The 25,800-nt window shown below is 49.3% G+C and overlaps 1 protein-coding gene across 5 annotated transcripts in view; it reads right to left on the bottom strand.

The window, feature by feature from the left end:
* Positions 1 to 4,165: 4,165 nt before the first annotated feature.
* LOC128337183 (unconventional myosin-Ie-like) overlaps positions 4,166 to 25,800 on the bottom strand; it is a 55,916-nt gene continuing 34,281 nt past the window's right edge. For all 5 annotated transcript variants that reach the window (XM_053277896.1, XM_053277897.1, XM_053277895.1 and 2 more), the window contains exons 13-28: positions 25,707 to 25,793; positions 23,411 to 23,578; positions 22,936 to 23,021; positions 21,207 to 21,288; positions 19,359 to 19,465; positions 16,202 to 16,300; positions 15,705 to 15,849; positions 15,337 to 15,451; positions 14,304 to 14,473; positions 12,656 to 12,801; positions 12,141 to 12,287; positions 9,705 to 9,862; positions 8,614 to 8,694; positions 7,828 to 8,020; positions 5,782 to 5,963; positions 4,166 to 5,177 (exon numbers count right to left, since the gene is read on the bottom strand). In XM_053277896.1, coding sequence (XP_053133871.1) covers positions 5,101 to 5,177; positions 5,782 to 5,963; positions 7,828 to 8,020; positions 8,614 to 8,694; positions 9,705 to 9,862; positions 12,141 to 12,287; positions 12,656 to 12,801; positions 14,304 to 14,473; positions 15,337 to 15,451; positions 15,705 to 15,849; positions 16,202 to 16,300; positions 19,359 to 19,465; positions 21,207 to 21,288; positions 22,936 to 23,021; positions 23,411 to 23,578; positions 25,707 to 25,793 — 2,043 coding nt within the window. In that variant the 3' untranslated portion in view covers positions 4,166 to 5,100. The remainder of the gene's footprint in view (positions 5,178 to 5,781; positions 5,964 to 7,827; positions 8,021 to 8,613; positions 8,695 to 9,704; positions 9,863 to 12,140; positions 12,288 to 12,655; positions 12,802 to 14,303; positions 14,474 to 15,336; positions 15,452 to 15,704; positions 15,850 to 16,201; positions 16,301 to 19,358; positions 19,466 to 21,206; positions 21,289 to 22,935; positions 23,022 to 23,410; positions 23,579 to 25,706; positions 25,794 to 25,800) is intronic.

The following is a 25,800-nucleotide window of genomic DNA, read 5'->3' as shown; positions in this document are numbered from 1 at the left end:
TTGCAGTATGGCCCACCTGATCACTTTTTGAGTGGGATTCATGTGCAGCCCAAAGGCCAAGGCCAGAAATGAGAGTAATCCAAGATTAGAGGCCGAGAAGCATGTTTTTAGCAGAGTGCTGGATTTGGATTTTCCAAAAGCTTTGCTGGTTGAAGTTCTGCCTGCCGGGCTGTTCTTCAAGGCACACCAAGCAGGGACAGCCATATAGCAATGTGAAAGCAGCTGATGAAAAAGATATATGCCAAAAGTACATATTCCCATCAGTTTCAAAAAAGGCCTTTTTCAAGGAATGTCTCTGCCTGACCGCCTGAGAGAGAGAGGTGGGATCTTGTTCCAGTTCTAGACAGACTGTGGACCTGAGCAAGAATCCACCTCTTTTTCAGGCCATCAAGTGGTAATGTTCCTTGAGATAGAACCTTTTCAAAATGTGTTGGAATAAATCTATATCTTTGGCACATACTGTATCTATTTTTTTAAAAAGCTGCTTTTGATTATTGTTGGAACCATCTTGACCCTTTTCCTCATTCTGCCAGCCAAATAGCCTGGTGACCCTCAAAACCAGCAAGAGGCCCCAATTCTAGAAACTGACACCAGGTTTTGGGGCCTTCTGCTTGCTGAACTTGATCCCCCTTCATGTAAAGCGAGCAAAGTTATCTTAGAATCCAAGCACGAGAATCCAGCCACAATGCCCCTTTCTACGAAGGCTTTATTTTGTGGCTTACTCGAAGACAGGCGAGTGAAGTAGGCAATGGAGAGTAGCGCCATCCGGTGGAAGAGGTGGCAGGCCTGGCCTTGTGGTCTCGAGCAGGTGCTTGTGTTCCAGACCACTCTAGAACTCCAGCACTGCCCCCACATCCTTGCCTGTGGGCTTGTGTTCTCAAGAAGCCAAGGTCAAACTAAGTCCTGTAGTTGGGCTTGTCGAATCTGAGGTCCCGGTCAAACTGATTAAATTCACTTACTACACGAAGCAGGGGACAGCCACAGGTTAAGATCCCCCCCCCCCAGTGGCCCACATGGGTGGTCATTATTGGGTTATGGGTTGTGCCCCCTGTGCAGCCTTGGGCAAGCCGCACAGTCTCAACTGCCCCCTCTATTTGGCAGTGGACTCCACCACCACCACCACCCTTGCTTGAGATGCGTAGGGCCCATAACTCTGGAAACAACCAGCTTTGCTTTTTTGAAGCTCCAAGACGCCTAGCTCACTTCTTGCCCCAATACTGCAGCCGTTCATTCTGGGCTGAAATCTGTCACCTTTTCTGCACACAAACGGCAAAGTGGGGCAATATACCTTTATTAGGACCAATTGCCATGTGCAAGCTTTCTTGTTCAACAGAATGCTTCTTTGGGGATGGATGTTAAAACAGAATGGCTGCTGAAACAAGGGAGAGAAAGTTGGGCATGATGTTGAAAATCCAAAGACTGCAGCCCATTTTTATTCTTGAAATATAAACACTAGCAGTTCCTCAGATCTGTATGCAGCACTAAATAGGACACACATTCACTTGACCTCTTTATATTAGGCATGGGCAGAGATTAATTTTAGGTACTGCACTAGGAAAAGAGTTAACAGATCCTATTTAACGTGCTCTGTTCAAAACAATGTGGCCAATGAACCAGATTCATCAAAGTTGAATCAGAGCAGGGGGAAACCCATCTTGTGCAAAACTTTCTCATCCTGTATGATTGTATGAACTCTCCTCCCCTTCCCTTCCACTAAAATCCACTGGGAGAGGTTTTTTTCCTCCTTTCCAGTATTTATTTACTTTTGGCACATTTTTGCCAACTTAAACCACCTGCTGATTCATGCTTAACTCACCTCACTTTTTTTTAAAGAGAAAAAAGAGAAATTAGCTCAGATCTGTGAACGTGTACATGATGTTTAATAGAAAGCTAAAATTTCTATCCTTTTAGGTCTGCAGAAGAATTGCTTTGTAATTACCGATGATTAAATTCCAAAACTTTGATTATTATGGTCCTTGCACGCACTCCAGTGCCTTTAGGTATAATCTAATGTTTTGGGTTTCTGTTTTTTTGGTTTTTTTTTTAATCGAGAAACGATGAATTCTGTATATTTGTTTTCTAGCAGGGAAAAACTGAAGGCAATGGGAAGCTGTGGGCAGTTCACAGTTGTGAACGTATTATGCTACATTAAAAAAAAAATTGATCAATGAACTCCTTTTACTGTAGTCATAATGCCATTAAAACAGTGGTTTAACTCCATTCCCTAACTGGTCTTAATTAAAAACTAATCACTGATTTCTAACCAGGGACCAACTTGCTTTCCCTGCTGGGGCAGAAAAAGAAATTTCTCATTCGTGCACTAAGGAACGGGTGGGTGAGAGAGACACAAAATTCACAGGCGAGATATTTCTTTAGACAACATCTCGAGGAAGAAGGGACTAGAGTTTGAATTAATGTTCTACCCAAAATTCTGCTTGTGAAAATATCAAATATTCTCTGAACATTCAGTTTCTAGACTGGATTTGGTTACTTGACAGTAAGAGCCCCTGCTGTGTTTGACCACGGATCTGTCTCACCCCCCTCCCCACCCTATTTCTAACAGAATTCAGCCTCTAAGAAAGCTTGCACACAGGAGCCTCTCCCACTGGCAGAGGCTGCCTCCAAGTCCATACTCAGAGGACTTCTAGCTCTGCCTCCACAGGTTCTGTTTAGCTGTGAAGACTAACCGAGCTAGAAGTTAAAATTTCAGGTGTGGCCATTATGTGGCAAAAGGGAAAGCTGAATCAATGCTGTGAAGTACTCTGATCGCTGCCCCCCCCGGCACCCTCTCACATGTGCTGTGGGTGAACACCTGCATTTGAGACAAGTTCTGTCCCTGACATTATACACTCAGCGTCCCTGTGAATTAACTCACATAAGCCTCTGTGGTTTGTGCTGGGCAGGCCAGAAGTTCCTGCTGACGTTGGAGGAAGCCTTGAAAAGGAAACATGTAATTTAGAGCTAAATGCGGCCAAGGGAGATGGGACGAGTGGTACTTGTGAGGCATTTTTTAGACGGACTCTTCACCTGAGAGGCAGGCAATGGGCAGATTCAGAAGAAGTCCCACTGAAATGAATGGGAATTCATGAGGGATTGGTCATGACTCACTTAGCCTGGATCCTGCCCACTGATAAATGTGTGTTTGTTCCGGACAAGAAATTTCACTCGAGGCTCCCTCTCCTCCTCTGCAAGCATCTTCAAAGAACCGCCATCTGTAATGAGTTTTAACTAATTATCCCATTTATGCTAGCTTTCATTCCCCTTCCCTGGATTGGATTTAAGATTGTAAGCCCCTCAGGGCAGGGATCTGTCCTCCTTGTACTTTGTAAAAGACAGCAGGGTAGAGATAGTAGCTGGCAAACTAATTTCAGTGGGACTACTTTTGAGTAATTTTCTTGTCAGCCGATAAATACCAGCATAGAATTTGAAAAGGTCCTTAGAGGTCTTCGAGTCCACCCCCTCACTCAGTGCAAGCAACAATTAATGATGAACAATTACATGATGATTAGTCTCCGCAATTGGAGATAGGAGGTTGAAGAAAACACCTTACCCACAAGGGTACAACTAGGCTTGCAGGTGGAAGCAGGCTAACCTACTGGACCTGATCCATTCCTACACGAGAGGAGCGTCACCCAAGCAATTCTGATCACATCACCTGATTCAAAGGTGCGGAGGAGCCTGGATTCAACCTTTGCTTGCAATTGATGGTGTGTACAGTTCCAATCCAGCAAGGAAGAGAGAAAGCCACATGCATCTGGCGTTTTTTAAACCCAGCAGAGTAACTGAGCTGGATTGGTGCACAGAAACCATCGCTTTTACCCAGATAGCATTGGTGCCACCAAGAATACAGTGTTTCCACTGAGAGGAAGAAAACAGAATGAACTGCCCAACAGAGAAATATGGCTTCTATAGGAAGTGGAATCTTACCGACCGCACAGTGAGCTCAGTGGAATTTCTGCCCAGGAAAACGTGCACAGGGTTGAGACCTTGGTGGGGTCGTTACCTGGGGAGCATAATTGTCCCACCATCCACGGCAATGAAATGGCTGCATCTCTGAAGTATATATCCCAGTGAGGTGGATAGAATATGGAGACTATGAGGATGATTAAATTATGCTACTTAAATTCACGATATGACATTTCTTCTGTACAGAGGAAACGGCATGGACACTTGCAGGTTTATTTTCTGCCAGATGTATGCAGAGGCATTTATTCCTTTCCTTCCTTAAAACAATCCTCCAGCATACCAACTAATCCTCTTTTTTGGGGGGGTCAAACACAGTGAGATTTCTTTAAAAATTAAACAGGATTGTAGCAACAGAAGTTCTCTTGACAGAAAGGGGTCCTGCAGTAAGTAACTTATTCCACTACCATATGTGCGTGTTGATTTCCCCCCTCCCCAAACTCGAAGGACCAGATTTCTAGACTTCCAGCCCTTTAGCTTGATTCTGCAAGGAGCTCACACGATGATGATTTCTCCCTGCAATTGCAGAATTACTACCCTGTACAACCAAGGCAAAAATGTCTGAGATATTTTGCTGACCCAAGTTGGAAGCTTCTTAAACTCTTACCAGACCCACAATCCTTCTACCCCTCGAGTGCTTTCCACAGATGCACTTTCCATTCCGGTGTCCTGGGTGGCCCCTGTTTCTGATTTTTGCTGGGGGGAAGCAAAACCCAAGGTTCTCCTCCCACACTCGACACAAAGTTCTGAGAGGCCGACATTCACCTGCACAGCTTTTAAGGCACCAGGGCAGCTCTTAACATACAAAATGAACATATTTGTCCTTGCAAAATTGAAGGAAAAGTGGATTTTCCATCCAGGTTGCTTCTGCGGGACTTTAAAGGTGTTTGCTAACCCGTCTGGATGAATTGGAAGTCGTCTTCCTGTCGACGCAGGCTGCAAAGAAACTCCAGCTGGTGGCCAATCTTGGAAGACGGCTCCTATTGGGTTCTTTCACGAGCCACCAGTTTCCTCCTGGGGTAACCTGCTGTCCATTCCTACCCGCACGTGAGTTGCAACAAAGCCCAGATTAGCTGGTGAGCAGCATCTGTATGTCCCTCATAGCAGCCAGGAATGAATCGGAATCCTTCCCCCATCTCACATTTTTTCCACGTAGTTCCCTGGGAACACGCCTTCTTTGCCACGGATACGGCCCTGCCACCAACCCGAAGGATCTGCAGAAAAAGAAAGAGGACAAAGGTTGGGGCTGTAGCTCAGTGGCAGAGCCTCTGCTCCATCCCCGGTGGCAGCATCTCTGGTAGGGCTGAGGAAGATTCCCGTTTGAGATCTTGGAGAGCCAGTGCCAGCCAGTGTAGCCAATACTAGATGGGCCAGTGGTCTGACTTGGTAGAAGGCAGCTTCCTATTATTATTCTCTCTCCAGGTCAAAGCTGAAGTCCCCGAAGAAGATAATAATAATAGCCCTGCTGAATCAGACGAGAGATTCCTCTTGTCCAGCCTCCTGATCCTAAGAGGGACCAGGCAGGGGTCCTGGAGGCCCACCAACTGGGCATGAAGACAACCCTGTTCGTTGCATTGGGTACTCTAAGGTAGACTGCTCAGGCCCAGGGCATACCTTGACCAGCATATTGTTCTCAATAGTGGTCAGCCCCCCCCCTCCAAAACCTGGGAAGCCCCCAAGCAGGTGGCGAGCCTGATCAGAGAGCGACTGCTCCTGAGGTTCTCGTAGCTATGGCTGCTGATCCCGACAAGCTTGGGCAGAGGTCGGGGATGTTTCTGAAGGGGAGGGAGCCGGCTCCAGCCCCCTCCACTGCCTCACCTTCCTTGATGATTTCGATGAAATCGTCAGCATTGAAGCTGAGCTCGTCCGTGTCCTGCGCGTCGTAAGCATACAGCGCCCGGCACTGCGGGAAGCGGGGCTGAGGCTTGGGCTTGGGCTTGGGCTTGGCTCGGCCTCCTCCTGGGATAGGCTTGGCCTCCTTGGAGAGGCGCCGCTGCAGGCTGGGAGAGGAAACCAGAGGCGGTTGAGGCCAAAAGTCGGGACAGAAAAGGTTCCCTCACCAAAGCCCCACTCTCTGACTCTTCAGCCTGATCTGTGGGGGTGAGGGCTGGTCTGGAGTTGGCGAGGCTGCCCTGTCCCCTTTGCTAAGCAGGGACCACCCTGGTTCCCATTTGGAAGGGTGACGACATGCGAGAGCTCTAAGAGAGTCCCCTGAAGGGACGGGGCTGTCGCTCAGGGGGCAGAGCCTCTGCTGCCAGGTCCCCGGTTCCCTCCCTGGCAGCATCTCCAGATATGGCTGGGAAAGACTCCTGCCTGAAACCACGGAGAGCTGCTGCCAGTCAGAGTAGACAATACTGAGCTAGACGGACCAAGGGGCTGACTCTGCATGAGGCTACCATTTTGAGGATGGGGCCGTAGTTCAGGGGCAGAGCCTCTGCTTGGCATGCAGAAGGGCCCAGGCTCAACTCCTGGCAGCTTCTCCAGGTAGGGCTGGGAGAGCCTCCTGCCTGAAACCTGGGCGAGTCATTGCCAGTCAGTGTACAGCCAGATGGACCAAGGGCCTGACATAAGGCAGCTTCCTAGGCTGAAATGGATGGTGTGCCTCCCACCTTGAAAAGCAAGGAAGACGCTTGCTCCCCTAACCAGAGGGGAACTTATTTCAGTAGTGAAATATACAAGTTAAACTGTTTCTTCTCGTTATGCAAGCAGAAAGGAATCACCATCCTATGATGTTTCAACACAGCGCCGCCTCCTACAGTTCAGCAAGAAGCTGGGCTATGGGGCACAGTGCAAACGAACCAGCTTGCAAAGACCTGAGCTGTGTGGCAGAGTGCAAACCTCCCAAGAGCTGAGCTGTAATGCAAAGCGTTTCTCCTCTGCGCTAGAAAGCTCAGCACCCAATCAGCTTAACTGTTTACAAAACTTGGAGGAAGGCAGGGTGAACCAAAGCAAAGGCAACGTCACAAGATCAGAATTCAAAGCATGGGGAGTTGGGAGGGGGAGATTCAGCCCTAGAAACCCAGGGGGTCTTCCCACTCGAAGCACGAGAGGAGGAATCTTGTAGTCAGAGGGGATTGGTAGGGTCTCAGAAAGCAGTTAGCTAGCTTGCCGTCTTTGCTGCCCAGCTGAATGGTCATTACCATTTCCAGGGCATGAGTGTTCATTGGATTTTTTGGAGGTCTATACCCCTAGAGATGGAAAGTAGGCAATAGCATTGTAGTGCTTTCAGCTTTCAGCATCTTATCATGCTTCTGTTTTCCTGACCATCGGTCAAATTTGCAGTCATGTTTAAAAACTTCTAAAAGGTTTTAAGCATACACAAATGACTATAAAAATGTCATTTTTGTTGTCAGAAAAATGGAAATGAGAATGGGCAGGAATGTCCTCCAGAGATTACTCCATGGAGAGAGTACTCTCCACAGAGTTTGTTGTGACCGTAACCCTCACTCCAACTCTTTTCTTTTGTGCAAAAATGATGGCAATTTTACCCTAACTGCTTAGGGGTAACGAAGAGGTGATAACACAGAGAAAACTGGCAGTCAGACAATGCTATCACCTCTTTTCCCATCTCTAGGTGGGCAGACGCTGCCGAAAATCACCATGAGCTAAAAAATCACCGTTAGAGATGTGAATACAACGAATATTTGTAGACCTGGAAAAACACCCATTTTATCCCAGTAAAACAGTAAAACAAAATCTTATCCCACCATTTTATCCCAGTAAAACGGGGGGGGACCCTATCTCCCCCACCCCCCTTGTTCCCAGGCCTTCACCCCTCTAGATATGGGGCCAATGGCCAGCACATTTGAAGGCCTGGCTCCGGGAGCACAGGCCACGCCCCCAGGCAGGCCCCGCCTCACTCACCCGGCCACGCCCTGGTCCGGTACATTCATGAAGTCCAGGTTGAGCTGAGCAGGGAGGGCTTTCGCTCGGGTGCTGGCCCCTTGCCGGGGCAGGCTGGGTTGCTCCATGCTGACCTGCCTGGTCATGGAGAGGCGGTTCTGGTAGGAGGGCCTCGGCCCAGGGCCCCCACCACCGCGGCTGTTCCACTTCGGACCTGCGGAGAATACAAAGATGAACAATATTATATACATACCGCTTTCCCACCAAAGTTCCCACAGCAGTTTACATAGACATAAATAAGTAAAACGGCTCCCTGTCCCCAAAGGGCTTGCAATCTAAAAAGAAATATAAGAGAGACACCAGCAACAGCCAGTGGAGAGATGCTGTGCTGGGGGTGGGTAGGGCCAGATGCTCTCCCCCTCCTCCATAAAGAGAATCACCACCTTTAAAAGGTGCCTCTTGGCTCAGTTAGCAGGGGTTGGAGAAGGGAGGGAAACGGAGTCCGAAGCCGGCCTCGGGCTTTCTGCATCGTGATATTATAGATTGCTCTTTTGTGAATGAGGGTGTGTCATAAGCTCAAGTTGGGAGTCAGCCTTGGCTGAAAAGTGGGCATATAAATATAATAATAATCAAACGAATATGTGTGGGCAGGGAGAGAATACTGCACAGCTTCGGACGGGAAGCCCCACCCTCTGTCCTGGAGAAAATCCCACCCTCGGTGGTCCGCTGAAGCCTTGCCCCCTAGGAGGCAGGAACTCCACCCCTTAACCTGCAAGACTGAGCCTCCAGAGGCCAGGGCACCTTTACCTGCAGAAGTTGGGGTGTTCCAGCCCGGAGCGGAGCTTCCACCCAGGCACCGGCTCTTCCTGTTATCCTTCCGGGTTGGTCCTGAAAGAGAGAGGCCACAGTCCGCAGGCCAAGTAGAGATGGCCTCCCTTCCCATGGGGCCCACCCACCACACCAGTGTCCTGGACTCTCTGCCCCTCAAACGCGCTGGAGATGGTCAGCTGAGATCTCAAGCGGGTGGGCTTTTGGACCCAACATGGCAAGCGTGAGATGGGAAAGAGGGCCGAGGGATTCTGCCCCACACTGGACACGGCTCTGGCTGGGCAGCCTCAGGCTTTCAGGCTTTTGTTGGAATCTGCAAGGATTCCCACTGCAGATCTGGGCAACCCACTCAGAGAGCACCCCACAAGCAACCGCCAGGCGGCTTAGAACCCACGAGTGAAGCCAAGAAGCCAAAGCAGCAACGAACCCTTCAAGACCACACCTGTGGTTTTGTATATGCACATCATCCAGAAGAGAAAGAGAACTTGATTCAAAATATTGCCGGACACTCTACCTGCCTTTCAAGCATCCGGCAGGGGACTCGCTCGCCACCTGAGTTGTTGGAAGCCTGCTGAACCCATCCTGTGCTGAGCTCCACTCAAAGTGCTGGCTGATCGCTTTAAATGCCCCATACTTTTTGGGACCCCGACGGCTAGGAGGCTGCCTGGCCGCCGAAATCTCCTGGGAAGGCCCTTGTTCTTTGTCTCTTTCTCTTGTTCTCTGCGGAACGCTACTGGGACCCCCAGGCAGGCCAGTTAGGGTCCCGTCCCTTTCAGCCTTCAAAAAAGTGGTGAAGACTGCCCTGTTTTGGCAGGCTTTCCATTTAACCCATTGCATTTTAGAATTAATTTCTGTTTAAATGATAACTCCCCAATCTGACTGGCTTTCCCAAGACAGGCTGCAGTTTCCATCATTATTTCTTTGACAGGCGTCGTCCTTGTCCTTGTCTGTGAGCCTCTTTAGAGGGCCTTGCGTCTTAATCCAAACAAACAAGCGGAAGCCATTTCTGAGCCTCCCAGCCACCTCCGCCCTCTTCGCCCTCCTCAAGCAAACTGCACACAGACACTCACGGGCATTTCGGGGCAAGCCGGGCCCAATGCTGACCACTAGAACTTTCCCATTGTTGCGGAGCAGAGTTAAGTCTCCCTGGCAGATCTGGAACTGGATCTGGCGGGACCCGGCGGCCCCCCAGGGCCCCCAGCCATCCTTCTTCACCTTGAACTCCAGCCTGGGAGGGAGAGAGAGAGAAGGCTTTAGGAGATGGATGCTGGAGGCATGGCTGCCTTCATGCCCTGCTTTCTGGCTCCCAGCGGGCTGCTCGCTAGCCAAATCTACACCTTGCAGGATTGTGAGGATCATATTGAGGAGAACCAGGGATGCCGCCACAAGCTCCTTGGAGGGAGGGCAGGATGGAATGTTAGCGCTGGAAGGGACCCCAGAGGTCATCTAGTCCCACCCTGCTTGCCACCCAGGGCCGGAATCGGTGACAGCGTCCCTTAGAGCATTCAGCTTCGGTTTCAAAATCTCCATAAAAGCAGAGCCCACCACTGCACGCAGCAGACTGGGTAGGACATTCCTCCAAAGGTCTAGCCGAAGTCTGCTTCCTTCTTTCCACACCTTGGTTCCAGTCCTGCCTGCCCTCAGGAGCAACAAAGAACAAGTCCCCTTGTGCTCACTGAGCCAAGTGGCGATTCTCGTTATTGACCAGGGGGAGAGCAACCGGCCCTCTCCATCCCCAGCACAGCATCCCTCCAGTGGCCGTTGCTGGCGTCTCTCTTACGTTTCTTTTTAGATTGTAAGCCCTCTGGGGACAGGGAGCCATTCTATTTATTTATATATTCATATCTATGTATGGGAACTTTGCTTTGAAAAGTGGTATATAAACATTTGTCGTATTCCTATTCCGCTCCTCCTCCTCCTCCTCTGCCCTTCAGATATCCAAAGACAGCTGTCCGTCTTGAGCCTTCACTTCTCCAGGTACTTCATGCCCAGTTCCTTCAACTGCTCCTCCTAAGGCTTGATTTCTGGAGCCCTCTCCATCTCAATTGCCCTCTTCTGAACCCAGGCCCAGAACCGGCCACATGGCTGACGTCTGTGGGACTCAATGGAATCCCTCTCGAAATTAAGTAGTCCTCTGGAGTAGCTCCTGAGTTGTGCTATTGCTGTATTTAGGGCAGGCCTGCTCAACTTAGGCCCCCCAGATGTTTTTGGACTACACCTCCCATAATCCCCAGCCACAGTAGCCAATAGCCAAGGATTATGGGAGTTGTAGGCCAACATCTGCAGGAGGGCCGAAGTTGAGCAGGCCTGATTTAGGGGCATAGGGAGCTGCCATATACTGAGTCAGAGCCTTGGTCCATCTAGCTCAGTATTGCCTACACAGACTGGCAGCAGCTTCTCCAAGGTTGAAGGCAGGAGTCTCTCTAAATCCTATCTTGAAAAGGTCAGGGAGGGAACTTGGAACCTTCTGCATACAAGCAGGCAGATGCTCTTCCCAGGGTGGCCCCATCCCCTCAGGGGAATATCTTACAGTGTTCACAAATGTAGTCACCCATCCAAAGGCAAACCAGGGCAGATCCTACTTAGCAAAGGGGACAGTTCATGCTTGCTACCACAAGACCAAGACTAGGTTTCCCCCAAGTTTTTTGATACTAGAAATAAAAAAACAGGTCATATAACCTGTATTTAACCTCTTACTTTTTAAAGGTAAAGTGGTGCCCTCGAGTCGGTGTCGACTCCTGGCGCCCACAGAGCCCTGTGCTTGTCTTTGGTAGAATACAGGAGGGGTTGACCATGGCCTCCTCCCTCGCAGTATGAGATGATGCCTTTCAGCATCTTCCTAGATCATTGCTGCCCGATACAGGCATTCCCCATAGGGGAACATCCCAGCCGGGATTTGAACCGGCAACCTCTTGCTCGCTAGGCAAGGCGCTTCCCCGCTGTGCCATTACTGCTTTTTAAGAGGGTCTTAAATTCAGAGTCTTCTTCGATTCAGATAAATGCTCTTAGCCTGGATGCCAGCCACTATTCCAAGTGAAATCTGACCAGCGCAGAATAGAGCGGAACTCTTTTCTCATAATATTTAGGATAAACATGTAATATTTCTTTCTTTTTTTCTTCCTGCTTGTGAACTGCTAAACTGGGCAAAGAGGCACCTTTTAAAACATGGCGATTCTCTTTATTTAGCATGGGGAGAGTAACTGGCCCTCTCCACCCCCAGCACAGGACCTCCAGTGATGGTTGCTGGTGTCTATCTTTTTAGTTTGTGACCCCTTTGGGGACAGGGAGTCATCTTATTTTTATTTATTATCTCTCTGTGTAAACCACTTTGGAACCATTTGTTGAAAAGTGGTATATAAATATTTGTCGTCGTTTTGTACAAGGAAAATCTGAAAGCTAGGAGCTACCGTTTTGACTGGCTAGCACTGAAAACGGGGAACTGGGCCAGAGTGCTGGTGTGACCCAGGGGGCAATCCTGCATGTTAATGAGTTTCGGAGCAACTTACTGGTTGCTGAACTTGGTCATCAGCTGCTTCTGGGTCCTCTCTTCGTAGCGCTTGCACAGTAAGCTCAGCAGCTCTGTCTTGAAGACAGACTCCAGGACACTGTCGTACTGCGGCTCGTGAACAATGATGAAGTCATCCTGAAGGGTGCTTGGGTTAGGTGTGGAGAGAGCAGAGGCCACAGGTGTGGGTCAGAATGTCTCAAGAGGTGACACAACCCCTCCGCTCTCAAGTGGAAGAGAGTTCCACAGGCCCGTTGGCTTGACTGGGAAGGCCTCCTGAGTGGAACAACTGAGAAGGCCTCTTGAGTTCTGAGTGCTCACTAGGTGGGTTTCCTGTGGCCTTCCCCTCAAAAATGGCTCCTTCTAACATGGGGAGGGTGATTAAGGAGAATATTGAGATCCATTTCTTCACATGCAGCTAGGAACAACAGTTTCAAGGGAGGAAAATTTCCCCCCACTGTGTAGAAGTGGCAACTGCTGTGACCCACACACACCGGCAATCCCATGGCTGCTTACCTCAGGGAGACCGACTGGATCCTTTCCACTTCGATCTGCCGTTTCAGGACTTCCTTGATGGTCCCTTTATCTGGTCCTTGCTTCACCTTCTCGCGGCCAATCAAGTAGAGGAATTTGGGGGTGAGAATCAGGTCCCGTTTCACCGTCTGCAGAAGGAGGGAGAGCAGAGGACGAAACTAGGAACCCTCCAGGCACACAGAGTTGGAAAAGAGATGAGCCAAAGCAAGCCTCTCTTCACACGGTGTAGGTCACCATCCATACTGCACAGGTGAAATTCGGAAAATTAGAATATCGTGCAAAAGTCCATTAATTTCAGTAATGCAAATTAAAAGGTGGAACTGATATATGAGACAGACGTATTACATGCAAAGCGAGATAAGTCAAGCCTTCATTTGTTATAATTGTGATGATCATGGCGTACAGCTCATGAAAACCCCAAATCCACAATCCCAGAAAATTAGAATATTACATGGAACCAAGAAGACAAGGATTGTAGAATAGAACAATATCGGACCTCTGAAAAGTATACAGTGTACTGTGCTTGATTGGCCAGCAAACTCGCCTGACCTGACCCCATAGACAATCTATGGGGCATTGCCAAGAGAAGGATGAGAGACATGAGACCAAACAATGCAGAAGAGCTGAAGGCTGCTAATGAAGCATCCTGGTCTTCCATAACACCTCATCAGTGCCACAGGCTGATAGCATCCATGCCACGCCGCATTGAGGCAGTAATTGCTGCAAAAGGGGCCCAAACCAAGTACTGAATACATATGCATGCTTATACTTTTCAGAGGTCTGATATTGTTCTTTTCTACAATCCTTGTCTTCTTGGTTCCATGTACTATTCTAATTTTCTAGGATTGTGGATTTGGGGTTTTCATGAGCTGTACGCCATGATCATCACAATTATAACAAATTAAGGCTTGACTTATCTCGCTTTGCATGTAATGCGTCTGTCTCATATATCAGTTTCACCTTTTAATTTGCATTACTGAAATTAATGGACTTTTGCACGATATTCTAATTTTCCGAGTTTCACCTGTATGCATCGTTAACTGATCGCATTCGCTGCCAAAGGGTGTGGCAACGGCTTAGATGACCTTCAAAAGGGGATTGGGCAGATTCATGGAGGAGAATGTGTTTATCAGTTTGTGACAGGTTCATGATGGCTAAATGGAGCCTCCATGGGCAGAAGCAGTTAGTCTTCCCATCCTGCTTGCAGGCCTCCTGAATGGAGCCATAGTTCAGTGGCAGAGCATCTGCTTTTCCTGCAGAAGGTCTCGGGTTCAATCCTGAACCAGCATCTCCAGGTAGGGCTGAGAGAGATTCCGGCCTGCAACCTCGGAGAAGCCGCTGCCAGTCAGTGTAGACGCTACTGAGCTAGGTGGACCAAGGGTCTGACTCGGTAAAAGGCAGCTTCCTAGGTTCCATCTGAGGGGCCACTGTGGGGAACAGGGTGTTGGGACTCCGGAGCTTCAGGTCTGGCCCAGCAAGTGTCCATGGCAGCGAGTCACAGCTTAGCTTCTCCACCACCACACCCGATAACTCTTGCTGCAATCCAGCAAGTTCTTCTTTCCTTGGAGAAAGGGAAGCCATTGCGCATGACGGGAGAGGGTAGGGCCTCTCTGGCCACCCCACGGCTCACCTTGAACCGCCGGTCGTACTTCGTGATGGTGTCGGCAAAGTCAACGCGCTCTCGCCGGCCCACAAACCGGCGCAGCTCGGGGTGGTTCTCCAGGCCGATGTAGTCGCCCACAAAGTTGCGGTTGATGCTGTTCCGACGACGCTCCTTCTTGTTCAGGACGACGTTGGATGCTTTGGAAAACGGAGAGCAAACATTCCGTAAGCCCCTGGTTTTAGTCGCTCAGGGACGAGAGGAAAGGCACTCTGCACATGTTCAGAGACAGCTTTCCAGATCCCAGTTCCCACGTCGTAGGGGTCAAGTGCTGCCACGCCAAGTCAGCCTCTGGGCCGAACCCTGGGCTATAGTAAACTCCATTTGGGCTTAGCCCAGGACTGTACAACTTTGGCCCCCCTCCTGCAGATGCTGGACTACAATTCCCATCTCCCTGACTTTCGGCCAACTGTGGCTGGAGATGATGGGAAGGAATTAAAGTCTTGACAGCAGTTGGAGGCCAAAGTTATTCAACTCTGGCTTAGCCCTAGGGGGATCCCCGACACTTGAAGATCGGGCCGCAGCTCAGGGGAAGCGCAGCTGCTCAGCATGCAGAAGGTCCCAGGTCCAATCCTTGGCATCATCTAAGTAGGGCTGGGGAAGACTCCTGCCTGAAAGCTGAGCTGCTGCCAGTCAGTGTAGACACTACTGAGCGAGAGGGACCAAGGGTCTGACCCAATAAAAGGCAGCTTCCTCTGGAGATGAGGCCATCACTCAGTGGAAGAGGATCTGCTTTGTGGGCAGAAGGTCCCGGGTTCAGTCCCCAGCAGCATCTCCAGGTAGCTGCCAGGGATTGAAGCCTTGGAGCGCCGCTGCCAGTCAGTGCCTAGCTGCCTGAAGCCTTGGAGTGCCGCTGCCAGTCAGTGCCTAGCTGCCTGAAGCCTTGGAGTGCCGCTGCCAGTCAGTGTAGACAGTACTGAACTGGGCGGACCCAGGGTCGGACTCCATATACGGCAGCTTCCTCTGTTCCTAGGATTGACTCAAGGCGGGGACAGCAGCTCACCTTCTTCCCTCATCCGGATGTATTTGCGCACAGCCACGTGCTTGCGCCAAGCCTTTTGAATGACGCGGGCGTAGTTGTCATAACGGCGCTCCCGCATCTCCTCCAGAAGGAAAAGCTAGAAGCAAAAGAAAGGGTGAGGGGAGAAAGAACAGGGGTGGCTGGGTGGGTGGCTGAGCGACTGGATTATGTCTCCAGAACCAGGTGCCAGAAGGGAGTGCCATTTCCCTGGCTCTCTTTCTGGGTCATGCATTTTAAAAAACAGAATGAGCTCCAGTGCGGAAGGAAGGAAACCGAGAGAAGGGAAGGAGAGGGGGGACTAGGGGATCTCTATAGCTGTTCCCCTCCCCAAATGGCTCTTCCTTACTCACCGATTCGGGAGCTTTGATGAAAACCTTGGTCCGCCCCAGCTGATACTGGTCAGCGTCCATGTTGACGGACTTCATCAGGTGCACCACACCCTGCTTCTCATCCCCACGCCAGGAGGGCCATGTCTCAGGGGTCAGAATGGCGTATCTGAGCAAAAGAGGGGGGGTGAGAGAGAGAGAGAGAGAGAGGCGATCTCCAAGATCGAAAGCAACAGCCCTTCCTCGTGAGATGTCCCTCAGCCACCGCTGTTCAGTGATAGGCTGCTCCTGAACCTGGAGGTTCCACTTTACCATACTGATGAACTAGGAGGAGGAGGAGACTTCCCCCTCCCCTTCACAAACTTGCCTCATCCCAACCCTGGAGCAGGCTGGACTGCTTTTTGCAGGTCAGTGGGCAACCCCTCTTCTCGTGGGAGGCAGGCCTTCCCATCAGAGGACAAAGGCCGGGTGTGGCTGGGTTAGCCTCACCTCTCCCCAACCTGTGGGGTAGGAAGTCTCACCTCTGGAGAAATTTCTGGAAAACCCGTCGATAAGCGTAGCCAGCTCGGCGCACCCGGATATTCTCCCGCAGGCCCAGATATTCGACTTGGTGCTTCACCCTGGGAGCGGAGTGGCAATGGAGGGTCAACCCCAGGAACCATTTAAGCACCTCACTCCCACCACCACCACCACGTGCTTTTGAGACCCCCGCCTGGGAGGAAGCAAACTGGCTGGAAGTCCGCTATATCTGATCACCCTTGACCAGGCCCCAAACTCCACCCCAAGCGTCCTGCTGGATAAGACGGAACTGGGACCTGAGAGTCCAGGGTCCTGTTTCTCAGAGAGGCCAGCTCGTTGACTCGAGGGCTGGGCATGAAGAGCCGGCCCCTGCCGTTTGTCTCTCAGGAGCTGGTATTCCAGAGGTAGACTGCCTCTGGACATGGGGTTTCCTTTAAGTCAGGGGTTCCCAGCCCGTGGTCCTCCCGAGGTTGCCGAACTACAACTCCCATCATCCCCAGTCACAATGAATTGTAGCTGGGGATGGTGAGAGTTGTAGTACACCAACATCAGGAGGACCACAGGCTGGGAACCCAAGCTTCAAGTTATTATGGCTAACCGATGGATCTAGATATCTAGTTAGTTATCATGGCTAACTTTGGCCCTCTGGCAGATGTTGGCCTACAGCTCCCATAATCCCCGGCTATTGGCCACTGTGGCTGGGGATTATGGGAATTGTAGTCCAAAAACAGATGGAGGGCCGAAGTTGATATAAAGAATCAGACCACATTGTGGAGGCACAATGGGATTGTTTTAATGAAAGGTGGTGTATAAATTCAACAATCAATCAATAAATAATCCCCAGCCACAGTGGCCAATCGCCAGGGATTATGGGAGCTGTAGGCCAACATCTGCCGGAGGGCCCCAGTGGAGCAGGCCTGGCCTGCTTTAGAAAGGCAGCTGTTCTGACTGGCTGTCACCATGTTTCATGGGCATGGATTCCATGTAGGATGATGAATATTTATATATTCTATCTATACACACCCTTATCAGTAAATAAAATATTTATATATCACTTTTCAACAAAGGTTCCCAAAGCGGTATACATAGATATAAATAAATGAATAAGATGGCTCCCTGTCCCCAAAGGGCTCACAATCTTAAAAAAACCCCGTAAGACAGACACCAGCAACAGCCACTGGAGGGATGCTGTGCTGGAGACGGAGAGGGCCAGCTGCTCTCCCCCCGCTCAATCAAGAGAAATGCCACTTTCAAAAGGGCTTCTTGGCTCAGTGAGCACAAGGGGACAGAGGTTATTTCTTCATTGCTTAGACTGTTCCCCCTATGTCTGACTTTCAGCTGAAGACGATGCCAGCTTTGTCCAGGGGGTGACCTGTTGTTTGTTTCTCTCACTCACACTCATACAATACTATAAATAATAATAATTTAAAATATTGACATGCTGCTTTTCAACAAAAGGAAAGCGGCTTACAAGGCAAAAGGGAGAGGAGAGGAGAGGAGAGGTTTCCCTGTCCCGAAGGGGTTCCCTGACTAAAAAGAGACACAAAGAAGACACCAGCGGCAGCCACCGAAGGGACTCTGTGCTGGGCTGGAGCCGGAGAGTTGCTCTCCCCCTGTTAAATGCAAGAGAGCCGCCATTTTAAGAAGGTGCCCCCGGTCTGGTTAGCAGGGGGGATTCTCAAACTGTGTGCTGAAAGATGGTTTCCTGTCACAAAAGGACTCCCAATCTAAAGAAAGACACGAGGGAGGCACCAGCCACCGCCCCTGGGAGGGATGCTCTGTAAGCTTTGACCATACGGACAGCAGCTCTCCCCTTGTTCAATGTGAGGGAGAAGCTGCCCCTTGGCCCAGTGGGGAGGGTCCCCTTAATGAGGCCAACCTCGGCCTGTTCGCTCTGCTTTTCAACAAAAGTAGTCCCTGAAGTCCCCTTTTACAGAGCAAAAGGGATGAGAACAGGGTTTGCCGTTTCCAAGGGGCTTCTTAGGCAAAGTTACCTATCAGGGAGATCCCGGCAACAGCCACTGAAGGGACACTATGCTGGGCTGGAGAGGAGCAGTTGCTCTCCCCCTGCTAAAGAGAAGAGAAGGTGCCCCTTGACGTGAGCAGGAAGCTAGGAACCTGGCAGATCACCCCGCCGAATGTTCTGGCTGGCCAATTCCTAGGCTGCATTCAGACATCACACAAAACTGGAGTTACAGGTTACTGGCAAATGTGCGATGTCTGAATGCATGCAACCACAGCTTCGCAACCAAACCGCAGGGTTCAGTTTACTTCCCAAAATCGGAATTGGGAGCAGGGCTTATTCCTCAGTTTCGCCGCTCTAAACCTCTGTTAGGTTGGGTGGTCTTTGTGCATGCTTCCACTGCTAGAACAGTGGTTACAGGTGAGGCGACCTGTGAGAGGCCAGCTCGGAGCAGCACCAACAACAGGGGTGACGCTCTAGGGCTTACCCAGCACTCCATGGTGTGTTCCCTGACTGAATGCCATGCCCCACCCTGCCCACTTCCTACTACCTCTGCCTGCCAGCAGGCACACCAGGCCCTGATGCTCTTATAATGGAAGCGCCAGCAGCACTAACAGGGGAGCCCTGCTTGAAGTCTGCGGTCCTTGCAGCAACGGCAGCGGCCGGTCTGTGCTGGATGTGCGGGACCTGCAGAACATCTCCCACCCCGTGAGCAATTTCCTGGAGCTGTGAAGCCATGCCCACAGTCTGGCACCGGCTGGGCTATACAAGTGGGCAGAACCAAGCTCGGAGGACCAGAAAGTGGAGGGGGGAACGCTAACCTGGGAAACACTAACTTGCCTCTGGAGTTTTCCAAATTGGGAATGGGGGATTGTCAGTGAATGGGAATGGGGGATTGTCAGTCCCCAGTTTACTGCAGTTCTAAATCCATTCCTGCGATGTCTGAATGCAGCCCTTTTCTCTAGTGGTGCAACTCACGACCTAAACTTGAGAATCCGACCATGCCACACAGGAAAGAAGCCACCTCACGTCCCACCCAGTGGGACAGGGATTCCCTGATGCTGACTACAACTCCCATCATCCCCAAGCCAAAGTCATCACAGCTGGGGACTCTGGGAGTTGTAGTCAACAACATCTGGGAATCCCTGTTCGAGGGGACACCGGCACCCGCCCCACAATGCCCGGTGGGTCCCCACCTGCTCTCCTCCCAGTCACGGGGCCGCTTGGTCTCGTTCGGCTTGATGCAGCGGATGTAGTGGGGTGTGCATTTCATCAGCGTGTCCACCAGGTTGTTGGCGTGTTTCTTTTTGCAGGGTGAGTGGGAAAGAAGAGGACAATAAGCACACGCAAAAAAGACAAGCCCCAAATGAGCCAGCCATCAGCACTCTGCTGTCCCCACAGAATTAAGACAATCCCCCAGTTCCTAACATCAAAGAACTTGGCAGGGAAACTAGTCTTAGATTCAAGTAAATATAGCACTTAAAAGCAGCTCTGAGGATCGATGATTTCAGAAATCTGTCTCATTCGAGGTAAAACCTCTTCCTACAAATTATATTTCAGCACAGAACAAACTGCAGAAGCACGCAAACAAGGACTGATCACATCTGTGTGCAAAACCTTTGGCTTCTCCTCTCTGTCTCAAATTGCTGAAAATTGTTTTCAGACAGACAACTCTCTGAAATCCCTCTCAGAAACTGCTTCCTAGTACACATCGGTAAAGGGCCTTCTCCATTAAGTTACTCTCTGGCAAGGAGATGTGTGTTCAGATTAGGCACATAAAAGTCACTCCAAGAAGCTGCTACTTTCTAATGGACCAGAGCATCCAGTGAATCCATTTCGGAAACTTTTAAGGATGTTTTCATGCTAGAAATGGACAGATCTCACGATCTGGGCCACTTCACTGAGTACAGTCATCCTCTGCCAACCACAACCCGAGTATCTGCAATTGGCGAGGGGTTTTTTTTAGTGATGGGGGTAGGGGTTGTTCAGCTATTGGGTGGGTTCGGTCTGCTCATTCCTCTTGGTGACCCTTCCTGACCTTGCTGTCCCTTGCCAATTTAAAATTGGAGAGGAGAGCTGGTCTGGTGGTAGCAAGCATGACTTGTCCCCTTAGCTAAGCAGGGTCTGCCCTGGTTACATCTGAATGGGAGACTAGAAGTGTGAGCACTGGAAGAGATTCCCCTCAGGGGATGGAGCCACTCTGGGAAGAGCAAAAGGTTCCAAGTTCCCTCCCTGGCAGCATCTCCAAAACAGGGCTGAGAGAGAATCTTGCCTGCAACCTTGGAGAAGCTGCTGCCAGTCTGGGTAGACAGTACTGAGCTAGATAGACCAATGGTCTGACTCAGTATATGGCAGCTTCCTATGTTTCCTAAAATGCCTTTGAGTGACTTTGTGGGGTTCATAAGATTTCAAGAGGTTCAATCTGCTCCTTCCTGGTGACTCCTGGCAATATTACAGGATTTTAAAGCTTTCCCCCCTTTATTTTATTTTCCCTTTATTTTAGCCGCGGTTCCCCTAACCCCCTGTTTCCCATAGACGTTAATGCCTCGCCAACCATGAATTTGCCTATGGCGAGGTTGTGCCAGAATGGAACCCTAGCAGTTGCTGAGGGATGACTCTATTAACTTTTTCTTCTAAAAAAAAAAAAAAAATCAACCCACCCCTCTTCCAGCTGGGACTTTGCTGGATGCAGCAAAAGCAAGAGGTCCAACCTGCATTGTAGCTGTTTTGCCTGAGCTTCCCAGTTTGCTCCCAGGTTCCAGTCAAGGGTTTCTGGTTGCTTTTACGGCATGTGATCAGGCACACACGTCAAGGCAGCAGTGGGCTGATTTTGGTCCACTTTTAAAACTAGAACTCCCCGTGGTCCAGCAATGTGCATTACCAAGCAAGACACACACACACTGCAGCCACTTTGCTGAAGCTAAGCTATTCACCCCCACCCCCAACTTCCTTTATAGAAGATGCAATAAATAACCATGTCTAGGTATCTGGAAGGGACTGCAGGCTTCTTCTGCACTCCCACCCATCTCTCCCCGACACGCTACCTTGATCTTGGTGCCGGCAGTGGTGGGACGCCCCTTCTTCTCCGCATTGAGGCTTTCGGGAAAGAGGTCTCGGATGAAGGGGCTTTCAGAGGAAAGGAGACAGAGTCAGTTTATTCAGAGGGAAAGGTCCAGGGAGCCCGGGGAGTGACGACAACAAAGACTCATCGTTGCTATACCAGGTTCAATACCTCAAAAGTTCTACCTGGCCCTTCCTGTATTAGTTCTTCCTACACTGTTGCAAAGTCAGTCCCTCATTTCCTCATTTTACAGATGAGGAAAACTGAGGCCAACATACAGGCTTGGCCAAGGCCACTTAACAAAGTTGGGATTTGGTTTCGCATCTCCCAGGGGAGAACACAAGGCCCATCCTACTGGGCCTTGCACTGAGATGAGATCAAGACAGAGGGAATTCATTCCTGAAGATCAGGAAGGGGTGAGGGCACCTCGGGAGGACAAAAATAAGCCCAGGACAGTGGAGGCCTGTGGAGGCCAAAACCCACTTAAACCCATTTCCCTCTCCTTGCTCCTTCCTCACCATGGCGCGGCCATTCAAGAAACATCACAATTGGATCCTTTAGGCTTGCATGGGTTCTCTGAGAGCTGGTCTGGTGGCAGCAAGCAGGGTCCACCCTGGTTTGCATTTGAATAGGATACCACATGTGTGAGCACTGGAAGATATTCCCCTCAGGAGATGGAGCCGCTCTGGGAAGAGCAGAAGGTTCCAAGTTCCCTCCCTGGCAGCATCTCCAGGACAGGGCTGAGAGAGATTCCTGCCTGCAACCTTGGAGATGCCGCTGCCAGTCTGGGTAGACAACACTGAGCTAGATGGAGCAAGGGTCTGACTCAGTATGAGGCAGCTTCCTATGTTCCTATGTCTCAAGCAGTATTCCCTGTAGCAGGGATTCCCAGATGTTGTTGACTACAACTCCCATCATCCCCAGCTGCAGTGGCCTTTGGCTGGGGGTGATGGGAGTTGTAGTCAACAACATCTGGGAAGCCCCGTCACAGGGAACACGGGTCTCCAGGGGATTCTCAGTTTTCTACTGCAAGGGCTCCCGGCCCGGGGTTCTGCAGCTGCTCTTGGCCTACTACTCTCATCATCCCAGCCACAATCTACTGCCGTGGGGAGTGATAGGAATTGTAGTTCAACAGCAAGCTTGGGAACCCCAGCTCCACTGTGAGGTGGATTCTCTAATTTTAACCATGTGATCTGACGATACTACAGAAGCGGGGAAACAGCTTTCTTACAACAGAAATGGTTATTTTGTAAAATATATATATTTTTACTTTATTCTGACCATAGACTGTAATAAAGAGATTGATACGACTGATTGAACAAAGTCTGAGGGTTGGGAGGAGAGCTGGTCTTGTGGTAGCAAACATGGCTTGTCCCCTTTGCTAAGCAGGGTCTGTCCTGGTCTTCCATTTGAATGGAAGGAGATTACATGCGTGAGATACTCCCCTTAGGGAATGGGGCCGCTCTGGGAAGATCTTCCCTCCCTGACATCTCCAGGGCTGAGAGACTCTTGCCTACATCCTTGGAGAAGCTGCTGCCAGTCAGAGTAGACAAAACTGAGCTAGATAGACCAATGGTCCGACTCGGTATATGGCAGCTTTCTATGTCCCTATGTTGTGGACAGAGGCTTGAAGGTAGCCAAAGGGCACTGCTGAGGGATAGACGGTACCCCCATTTCCATTACATCACCTCCCCCCCACCATACACACTCACAGCTCACTGCTCTGCATCAGCTCGATGAGATCCGTAAAGAGAACGTCCCGGTTGCGCTCACAGAAACCCTCCACATCGTAGGAAACCTGCACCACCAGAAAGAAATCACTCAAGTAAGAGAGTGTGTGTGTGTGTGTGTGTGTGTGTGTGTGAGAGAGAGAGAGAGAGAGAGAGAGAGAATGCCCTCACTCAGGAAAATCTGCTCACTCGCCCTCACTCATTATTCACCCAGCACCACCGCTCCTTCCCTCAAAATGCAAATAGCTGCCATCTTGGAATGTTTCCTCCATTGCAGAAGTTGGTATTCCTTGCAGATTTCTTTTTTAACCAGCTCGTTGGGGCAGGCTATAACTAAAATCAAATAACTTTCTAGACCCCATGGTAAAACCCACCCAACTTTCCTCATCAACTTGATTATTCATTCATTCATTCAATTGATGGGCAGCCCTTGTTTTTTTGGATATAAGATACTCACCTTGCCTGCATAGTGATGGATGACAAAGCCTTTGTTCCAGCTGTTGAAGTGGGGGTGGGTGCCAAGCGCCGTCTGGAGCTTCTGCAGCAGGGTGTGGTCTGCACCTTCACCCTTGGCGTGCATGGTGGCGCACACATCGTCCAGGATGCTCATGAGCCCTGGAGGATTCTGGGTGCAGGAGAGAAGGTGGAAAGAAGCCCGTTTCATACTTCTCCATACCAACCATCAGGAAATGTCATGACCCCCCCTGCCTGGAGGTGATAATGGGCTGGATGAGTGATAACAAGCTGAAGTTGAATCCAAATAAGACAGAGGCACTGTCTGTAGGGGATTGGGATCCGAGAGATGGCTTAGATCTGCCTGTTCTGGATAGGGTTACACTCCCCATAAAAGATCAGGTCCGTAGTCTGGGAGTGCTCCTGGATCCTAAACTCTCCTTGGTTTCTCAGGTTGAAGCAGTGGCCAGGAGTGCTTTTTATCAGCTTCGGCTGATATGTCACATACGTCCATTTCTGGAGACAAATGACCTTAGAACAGTGGTAACCTCTAGGTTTGACTAATGTAGGGCTGTCTTTGTATGTAGTTCAGAAACTTCAACTGGTACAGAATGTGGCAGCCAGATTGGTCTCTGGGTATACCCGAAGGGACCATATAACACCCATTTTGAAAGAACTGCACTGGCTGCCAATATGTTTCCGAACGAAATACAAAGTGCTGATGATTACCTATAAAGCCCTTAACAGCTTGGGTCCAGGGTACTTAAGAGAGCACCTTCTCTGTCACAAACCCTGTCATTTCTTAAGATCATCTGGAGAGGTCTGGTTACAGCTGCCACCGACTCATTCAGTGGCGACTTGGGACCAGGCCTTCTCTGTGGCTGCCCCAGAGCTTCGGAATGTGCTCCCCTGCTGAAATAAGAGCATCTCCTTCTCTGTTTGCTTTTAGGAGGACCCTGAAGATGTACCTGTTTCCCCAGATTTTTAATTAGATTTTTAATTGAAATCTAAATTTTAATGTGTTTTTATTTATTGAGATTTTATCGGTTTTATGAATTTTAACTGTTTTATATTGTTTTATGTTTTAATTTGTACACCACCTGGAGATTTCTATATCAGATGGTATTGAAATGAAATGAAATGAAATGAATAAATAAATAAATAATGGCTAGCTCTCTAGTCAGCCAAGCTCAGCCCAACCCCACCAGCCTGAGAATCAGAGAGGAACATGCCTACATGGCGGAGTTCACCTGTTTCAGCAGGCATTCCGACTCCCCAGAAATCCCTGGGAATTTTAGTACCTTGTGGAGCTAAAGGTACTCTCTTCTTAGCACTCTCACCAAACTACAATTCCCAGATTTTTAGAAGGCAGTTCTGACAGAGTGGTATAAAATCAATACATTACAACTTCCCTCCAGTAACACAAGGAATTGTTTGGTAAGGGAAACTACAATTCCCAGAGAAACTAAAATTCCTCTGTTTAACAATCTACTTCTCAATCTATATAATAATCAAATATCTTTTAAAGTCAGAAATATAGGTTAAATTGTAGACTAAACAGTATTGATCAATAATCTAGGACTCCACTACACAAAAACTATGTCACCTGTAAGGATTACAAGGAACCTGAATCTTTCTGATTAATGAAGACTATACCATAGTCAAAACAAGTCTGGCTTGTTTTAAGGATTATAAAGAATTTCCTTGGACTCTATGATGATGTGTCAGACTTCATGAGGAACATACATTTGCTTATTCGTGGTAAAGGATTGTGAAGATTTCCTTGGGAGCAAACAAATGACTTCGTAACTCTATGAGAAACATCCTTAAGGCCTCTTCTTGGATTTTGCAACCAAAGGGCTTTTCATCATCTAGAGTGTAGGACTTTGATATTTATGATTATGATTAGATCTTACAAATTGTTTTATACAGATCTTGCAATCTTACTTATATATTAGATCTTCTTACAAGTGATTACATGTGGCATAGTTTTTGTGTAGTGGAGTCATAGATTTTGTGTAGTGGATCAATATTGTTCAGTCTACAATTTTACCTATATTTCTGATTTAAGAAGATATTTGATTACTATATAGATTGAAAAGTAGGTTGTATATTGGGGTTCTTTCATTTTCACCAGCATTATTCTTTGGAACCCTATAAGGTTTTCTGTAGACAAAGAGATCTTTAGCATCCACTTTCCCTACCTAGAGAACTATAATTCCCAGAGTTTTTAGAGAGAAGCCATGACAGTTAACTTGGTAGTGCTTGCAATCTCTCACCCCAGCCTCTTTTTCACTCACCACTTTGTTCTCTATGAGGTCACACACCACCTTGTTATTGAAGTAGTCAATGGGATTCCAGCGAATGCCCTCCTGGACATATTCCTCCTGTAGA

The sequence above is a fragment of the Hemicordylus capensis genome, chromosome 14 (genome assembly GCF_027244095.1).
Source record: "Hemicordylus capensis ecotype Gifberg chromosome 14, rHemCap1.1.pri, whole genome shotgun sequence".
NCBI lineage: Eukaryota > Metazoa > Chordata > Lepidosauria > Squamata > Cordylidae > Hemicordylus > Hemicordylus capensis.
This window is presented reverse-complemented; position numbering and strand designations above follow the sequence as displayed.